General features: G+C 37.1%; 1 protein-coding gene across 1 annotated transcript; it reads left to right on the top strand.

Moving 5' to 3' along the window:
* The first annotated feature begins 317 nt into the window (after nt 1–317).
* LOC111159188 (olfactory receptor 11H12-like) lies at nt 318–6107 on the top strand. The gene is given in 4 exon segments (XM_022521637.1): nt 318–1330; nt 5554–5780; nt 5783–5803; nt 5806–6107. Coding segments are annotated over 4 exon segments (1527 nt in total). The 5' UTR covers nt 318–353.
* Nucleotides 6108–8834: the final 2727 nt, after the last annotated feature.

Below are 8834 nucleotides of genomic sequence, written 5' to 3'. Positions count from 1 at the left end.
CCCCTCCTCCATCTTTCTCTCTCTCTCTCTCTCTCTCACGCGGGCTCTCTCTCTCTTTCTTTCTTTCTAAAGGAAAAAAAGAATTTAACTTTACTTAGTTCTATCATGGTATCATAATGAGGAAGAGATTCAGAAGCAGGCAAAGTTTGTTTCTGTGCAGCCAGCTGCCTACTATGCCCAAAACTCAGAGTACATAACCAAGAACAAGTAGACTACACTCTCTTCCTAACTGATGATTCTTTTGAAAAATGACCCCATGTTCATTGTCTTTTCTTCATTCGAAAGAGGAGCACATTTAAAACTAGTCCTAACTGATAACAATATGTCTCTTGACCTTGCAGGTTACTGACCCAATGAATGTTTCTGAGTCATATTCCAGCTTTGCTTCTGTAAGAGAATTTATACTCCTAGGTTTTTCTTGTGAGTGGAAGATTCAGATCCTCCTCTTCTCACTCTTCACCACAACATATGTTTTGACCATAACAGGGAATGGGGCCATTGTTTGTGCTTTGTGGTGTGAATGGCGACTCCATGTCCCCATGTACATTTTCCTGGGAAATTTCTCCTTTTTAGAGATTTGGTATGTCTCTTCTACAGTTCCCAAGATGTTGGTCAATTTCCTCTCATATAAAAAGACCATCTCCTTTACTGGATGTTTCCTTCAATTTTATTTCTTTTTCTCTTTGGGAACATCTGAATGTTTCCTCTTGGCTGTCATGGCCTTTGATCAGTACCTTGCTATCTGCCATCCCTTGCACTACCCTAACGTCATGACTGGACACTTCTGTACCAAACTGGTCATTATCTGTTGGGTTTGTGGATTTCTGTGGTTCCTGATCCCCATTGTATTCATCTCTCAGATGCCCTTCTGTGGTCCAAACATTATTGACCATGTTTTATGTGACCCAGGGCCACTGTTTGCATTGGCATGTACCTCTGCTCCAACAATCCAACAGCTTTGCTATACTTTAAGCTCATTAGTTATCTTTGGTAACTTCCTTTTTATCCTTGGGTCCTATACACTTGTCCTATTAGCTGTGTTGCGTATGCCTTCAGCCACTGGGAGACACAAGGCCTTCTCAACCTGTGGGTCTCATTTGGCTGTGGTATCACTATTCTATGGCTCTCTGATGATCATGTATGTGAGCCCAGGACTTGGGCATTCTGCTGGTATACAGAAAGTTGCAACTTTGTTCTATGCTATGGTAACTCCATTCTTCAACCCCCTCATCTATAGCCTTCGGAATAAGGAGATAAAAGCAGCCCTGAGGAAAGTTCTAGGGCGTCTCAGTATAATCCAAACTATACTGAATGATCCTCCCATTATCAGGTCAGTATAGTATCACAAAAAGCAATCAGTATTATATAGTTATTCAAATCTTCAAATATAAGTCTAGTTATGTTAACTCTATCAGCTTATGAAATAAAACATCTATGTGGCCACTTATAATCATAAAGTGGCCGGATTAAACAGATAAATGGAAGTACTGGGTTCTTCTTTGGCACTTAGAGTGTACATGAACTAGGGAATGTACACATCTGGGTGTTTTCTGGGTAGTTCACATGGTTCTTCTGAGACAAAAATTTCTGTGTCCTATTTGATTATTTAGATTAATAGTTCTGGGATCAATTATATTATCTCATTTTGTTTTAGTTATTTATAAATAAAAGGAAAATGTATTTATTTCTGTTTGTGGTTCTTTTCTTATTTGACTCTATTATTTCAGTGATTAGGTTACCCCTGCTAAATAAACCCTAAAAGCAATTATCCAAAATTTCTATGGGACCATAATGTTATGCTAGCCTAATGACACTCAGACATACGTTGTTTGTTTCCTTACACATTACCCCTTTCTAAGCTCCTTAAGGGGCTAATTCTAATTCTAACAACATCAGTCAAAATATTCAGACATACAGTATTCTGAGTTTCAATATTTTTACCTGAACAAAGGTTCATTAGAGCGTACATGTTTTAGTGAACAAAGGTTCACTAAAAGCTTAATTGGTCATTTAATTGTGTTTTAGATAATAGAGTTATCTTCCTAAAAAGTGGAGAGGGAAATGATCTACTTTATAATAAATTACTTAAGTTCAAAAAAATAAGTTGACAGTTCATTGTTATTTGTTGCTGCAACAGTATTAAAAGAACAGTAAGGAAAATTGTTAAGAAATTGTTACAGTGATACAATACACTTTACATTTTCATTTATATGTATGTTTATTTGATATGCCATCAAATTTGTTCCTATATTATACCAAGTTTTTATGACCATTGCTTTTTAGGAACTTTTAGAACTTTAATATTCCATTCAACCAGTATGGTATGGATTGTAAATTTTTATGTGGTGAGATCAATATTTTCTTAGGAGGACTGTTCTTCCAAGTACCTTGAAACTTACTTTTTGCAGGATGTAAGAAAGGGACTTTCCAGAAGGTGGATTAGGAAAAAAATGCATGCCACCAACTATATAATAATGATTGCTTAGATTTATTATCCAAGGATTCAGAAACCCTTCCACCCACCAGCTATAATTTTGTTATACAGTAACTTCCATTCTTTTATCGCAAAAATTAATATCTCAATTAAATCTTCATAAAGTTCTGTCATGATGATGCTTTGCAAGCTAGATTAGGACTCATCATCTAATCTAAAACTGCCTCTGGAACATCCAGGATGTAAGACTACTATATGCATGTATCAATTTTCCCACTGGGGTTTCTATCTTAGAACAGTTACTTGAGAGAGAAAAGGATTGCTCAGTTTAAAATATAAGGCTGCATTTGTGATTTTTGAAATGGACACGCTCTGATTCATATCATGCTTCACTTGATTGAAACTCTTTTTGAATTTTTTTTGCCTCCTTTTGGAGCAACAATTACATAAATTTGATTAGAAAGATATTAAAATATTTTTCATCATCACATTCATTCATTTTTCTTAAGTACCACATGAGGTGCTTTGTTGAAGTTTGGGAAACAAATCTACATTTAATTTTTCCATACACATTCACAAGTTTTGACTAAAATCTTAGGCATTGTAGTGCTTCATTTTTTTGTCTTCTTGTCCTTTTTTTGGTCTTTCAAGGATTTTCTAGCCACTGACTCAGTCTCTCTTGTCGTTTCTTTGGATATAAATATTTGCTTGAATATCAATCTCCTAAAGTGGTGTCATTGAGAAAAGGGTTTAGTTCTTAATTTTCATTACTGTATTCATTTTCTTATTTTACACTCAACACATGCATGGCAGAGTGTGGTACCTCCATACTTACTATCCATTTTTCTTATCTTCCTTCTTAATACAATCTCAATTCTATTCTGGTGGCAACATACCCAGTTTGAAAAATCAAATGTAGCATCCTTTATATAGGAATAATTGTGTGGATGAATTGAGAGAGTATGCCAAAGTGTTTTGAAAGTGATAAAGAGCTTTCCAAGTGAAAAATATTAACTGAAATCAATTGTGTACATACTATGTGTAAGATTCTATTCTGATTATCACAGCCATTCTGTGAGGAAGGTATTATCATTAGCTCTAGTTTAAAGATTTAAAAGGCAAGCAAGAGGGTTGCCCTTTCTCCACATCCTCTCCAACACATGTTGTTTCCTGTCTTGCTAATTTTGGCCATTCTAACTGGTGTAAGGTGGTATCTCACTGTGGTTTTAATTTGAATCTCCCTGATGGCTAGTGATGATGAACATTTTTTCATGTGTCTGATAGCCATTTGTATGTCTTCATATACTGTACGCTGAAAAGAAATTTAAAAGAAAAAAAAGGCAAGCAAGAAAGGATAACTTGTCTATGCTTAAGAAAAATTAATGATTGGGATGATGAAAAAATATTTTAGTATCTTTATAATCAAATTTGTATAATTGCTACTCCAAAAACCAGCAAAAGTTTTTCAAATAGAGTTTCAATCAAGTCAAGCATGATATGAATCAGTGTGTGGGGAACCTTTCCATCTTTGGAATACTAAATTACCCAAACTCAGTCCTGCCTCTGATTTCATGATTTCCTTCCATGTGTTAATGGCTCATATCCTCTGGAAAAGAAGATCTTACCATTCAGATAGAAATCTACCATTCTCTTTCTTCTTCTTTCTCCTCTATACTCCCAACCTTGGTTTGAAGGTCAGATTCCCTCTGGTAAGATTATGGGCTCTTTTTCAGTCTTCCTGATATAGAGAAGCTTAATATTAAGACTACCAGGAAGATGGAGAGGGAAGTCATAGAAATGGTGGAGCTAGTGGGTTGTTCTTATTGCAAAGAAGAAAGAAACTCTCCTGGAAAATGGAGAAGAGTCTTATTCTTTCAAGTATCAGAAGAATATGATACAGAAGTAGTGAGAACCAAAATCCCCAAACCAGACTAGGAAAGAAGAAATCATGAAGTAGAAAAAGTTGATAAGAGGGAAAAGAGAGAAAAAATCATGCAGATTTAGGAGAAGTCACAAAGTTAACAAAGCACTCTCCTCTTTGCCCTAGCTCTTCCCACCTTTAATTTAAGAGGGTATCACATCTATGTTTGAGAGAGGGCATAGGCCATTGTGGAGGAAAAAATCACAGAAGAAAGGCATTTATATCCTTGTTGCAGGAGATGAGAAAGAACTCTTCCTGAGAAATTTCAACTCTGTCTCATTTCCTCTGCTCAAAAGTAAACTAACTGCTACCCCAATACCAGGTAAGTTTTGTGGACAAGATACAACAAGTAGCAGAAACTGATAAGGAAGAAAGCAAAAACAGAGAATCTCCCCTACATAGAAATGATGGCCTCCTGTAGGGGAAGCCAGAGGCCTCATGCTCGTTAGGCAGTGGCAGAGATTAAGGGAAACATTTGGCTAAAACTTTAATTTAACTGGCCAAATGAGGAAATCTCATTTGTGGACAATCGGAGTGATGGCTCAGGTAATTCCATCAAATACAAATTTCCTAAAGACAAAGGATACTCACTCTACAGTCCAGAATAGTTCTGTATTCCTAGGATCTCTGCCCAAGTGACGTTATGTCTCCTTGGTCTGAGATCTATTTCAGGCTTTGAAATCTCCTAGATACTAGAATAGCAAAGGAATATCAAGAATAACAGGGCATTCTATTTTTTTAAAGATTTTATTTATTTATTTGACAGAGAGAGAGATCACAAGTAGGCAGAGAAGCAGGCAGAGAGAGGGGGAAGCAGGCTTCCTGCTGAGCAGAGAGCCTGATGTGGGACTCAATCCCAGGACCCTGAGAATATGACCAGAATCAAAGGCAGAGGCTTTAACCCACTGAGCCAGCCAGGTGCCCCACAGGGCATTCTATTTGACACAGTGAGAGACTACAGTGTAAGCACAAGAAACAGCCTTTCTAAAATGCAAGGGGGTTACTGAGGAGTCCAAGGAAGAAGGCAGCAGTGGTTGTAGTGACTGAGCAGAGCACACTGACAGGATGCTTCCTACATCAACACATCAATTATGTACTTCAATCCATATCTGAAGGGATCCCCCTCTAAAGATGAAGATTGTTCTTTCTCCAGTTGGTGTTGGTATGGAGACCTGTTCAACCCACCCTGGTGAAACAGTTTGCTGACTAAATTTTAAAAACCACTGGTACCAGAAAAGATTCAGCACATTCTCTGTACTGGAAAACTTTGCACCAAAGAGAGGTATGACTATCTCAAGACTCTGACCAGCGATGTTCATATTGTAAGAGGAGTCTTTCATGAGAATCTGAATTATCCAGAACAAAAAGTTGTGACCGCTGGGCAATTCAAAATTGGTTTGATCCATAGGCAACAAGTTATTGCATGGGAGACATGGCCAGCTTAGCCCTGTAGTAGGGCAGTTTGATGAGGACATTCTTAACTCAAGATATACATACAAATTTGAAGCATTTGGGCATGAAAAAAATTTTAACATTAACCCAGATTCTGCCACTGAAGCATATAATTTCTTAGCAACAAACATTATTCCTTCATTTGTATCAATGGATATTCAGGCCTCTACAGTTGTCCTTTATATGTATCAGCTAATTGGAGATGATGTAAAAGTAAAAGGAATTGAATACAAAAACATCTTAAAGCCAGGCCTGTCTTGCTGCTTTTTTTTTATTCCCCTGTTCAAATCAAGTAATTAAGCATTTATGAACCACAAGATCATATCACTTTTATGATATTTTACAGTAAAATATAATATTGCTTTCTGTTAATACAATGTTCTAAGTTTCTTATAAACTATGAGAATATATGCCACTTCTTATTTTATTTCTATGAAAAAATGTCCACCATACAGTAAATGGTCATGTGTTAAGAAAAATGTACTCTTGCAAATACCCTCAGAGCTGATATTTGGAACTTCACTATAAAAACATAGTGCATGAGGAAATAGAATCTAGATTCTCTTGTATACATTTTTCTCTTTGGTAATAAACAGTTACCTTTCATTTATAAAAATAAACAAATAACACATAAAATGCAAAGTCAATGTACAGAAATCAGTAGCTTTCTTATACACTAACAGTGAAATACAGAAAGGGAAATTAGAGAATCGATTCCATTTACTATAGCACCAAGAACCATAAAATACCTGGGAATAAACCTAACCAAAGAGGGAAAGGATCTATACTCAAGGAACTACAGAACACTCATGAAAGAAATTGAAGAAGACACAAAAAGATGGAAGACCATTCCATGCTCTTGGACCGGAAGAATAACCATTGTTAAAATGTCTATACTGCCAGAGCAATCTATACTTTTAATGCCATTCTGATCAAAATTCCGCCAGTATTTTTCAAAGAGCTGGAGCAAATAATCCTAAAATTTGGATGGAATCAGAAGAGACCCCGAATCGCTAAGGAAATGTTGAAAAACAAAAATAAAACTGGCGGCATCACATTACCTGATTTCAAACTTTACTACAAAGCTGTGATGACCAAGACAGCATGGTACTGGCATAAAAACAGACACATAGACCAGTGGAACAGAGTAGAGAGCCCAGATATGGACCCTCAACTCTATGGGCAAATAATCTTCGACAAAGCAGGAAAAAATATACAGTGGAAAAAAGACAGTTTCTTCAATGAATGGTGCTGGGAAAACTGGACAGCTATATGTTGAAGAATGAAATCGACCATTCTCTTACACCGTACACAAAGATAAACTCAAAATGGATAAAAGACCTCAACATGAGACAGGAATCCATCAGGATCCTAGAGGGGAAAATAGGCAGTAACCTCTTCGATATCAGCCACAGCAACTTCTTTCAAGATATGTCTCCGAAGGCAAAGGAAACTAAAGTGAAAATGAACTTTTGGGACTTCATCAAGATCAAAACCTTCTGCACAGCAAAGGAAACAGTCAACAAAATGAAGAGGCAACCCATAGAATGGGAGAAGATATTTGCAAAGGACAGTACAGACAAAAGGTTGATATCCAGGATCTATAAAGAACTTCTCAAAATCAACACACACAAAACAGATAATCATATCAAAAAATGGGCAGAAGATACCCCTGGGGATAAAAATATATTATATGTTTATAAAAAATAAAATTTAAAAAAAAATGGGCAGAAGATATGAACAGACGCCTCTCCAATGAAGACATATAAATGGCTATCAGACACATGAAAAAATGTTCATCATCACTAGCCATTAAGGAGATTCAAATTAAAACCACATTGAGATACCACCTTACACCAGTTAGAGTGGCCAAAATTAGCAAGACAGGAAAGCAAGACATGTGCAAGACATGTGTTGGAGAGGATATGGAGAAAGGGGAACCCTCTTACACTGTTGGTGGGAATGCAAGTTGGTGCAGCCACTTTGGAGAACAGTGTGGAGATTCCTCAAGAAATCAAAAACAGAACTTCCCTATGACCCTGCAATTGCACTACTGGGTATTTACCCCAAAGATACAGATGTAGTGAAAAGAAGGGCCATCTGTACCCCAATGTTTATAGCAGCAATGGCCACAGTTGCCAAACTGTGGAAAGAACCAAGATGCCCTTCAACGGACGAATGGATAAGGAAGATGTGGTCCATATACACTATGGAGTATTATGCCTCCATCAGAAAGGATGAATACCCAACTTTTGTAGCAACATGGACAGGACTGGAAGAGATTATGCTGAGTGAAATAAGTCAAGCAGAGAGAGTCAATTATCATATGGTTTCACTTATTTGTGGAGCATAACAAATAGCATGGAGGACATGCGGAGTTAGGAGAAGGCATCTGGGGGAAACTGGAAGGGGAGGTGAACCATAAGAGACTATGGACTCTGAAAAACAATCTGAAGGGTTTGAAGAGGTGGGGGCGTGGGAGGTTGGGGGAACCAGGTGGTGGGTATTAGAGAGGGCACGGATTGCATGGAGCACTGGGTGTGGTACAAAAACAATGAATACTGTTATGCTGAAAATAAATTTAAAAAATGATTAAAAAAAACAATACTGTTACACTGAAAAGAAATTTAAAAAATAAATAAATAAATAAATAAAAACATAAAATGCAATGGACCAGCCAGAGAAATAGAATGACTTAGCATCAAGTATGTTACGTGACATTCACAATGAGGCTGATAATTTTGCATTGTCAAATCATCTAGACAATGCCTCCCCTGGCCCTTCTCCTCAGGCCTCTTCTGAAATTTTCACTGAAGCTGAAGCACATACAAATCTGGTGGTCAAGGAAAGGGAGCTTTAGTGCTTCCAAATCCAGCTTTATGTCTTCACTCCAGAATGTTATTCTCATGGTGAACTCAAGTTCAGGAGATAGAAAAGTCTGTATCTTTTAATACCAAATCCTCCTTTGCCCAAAGGCATGACTTACTGAATAAGCCCCAACTGTAAGGAGGACAATGCCCTCACTGT

The sequence above is a fragment of the Enhydra lutris genome, unplaced genomic scaffold (assembly GCF_002288905.1).
Source record: "Enhydra lutris kenyoni isolate GAN:26980312 unplaced genomic scaffold, ASM228890v2 scaffoldscaffold4, whole genome shotgun sequence".
NCBI lineage: Eukaryota > Metazoa > Chordata > Mammalia > Carnivora > Mustelidae > Enhydra > Enhydra lutris.
Note: the sequence above shows the minus strand (reverse complement) of the source record. Positions and strands in the feature narration are given on the sequence as shown.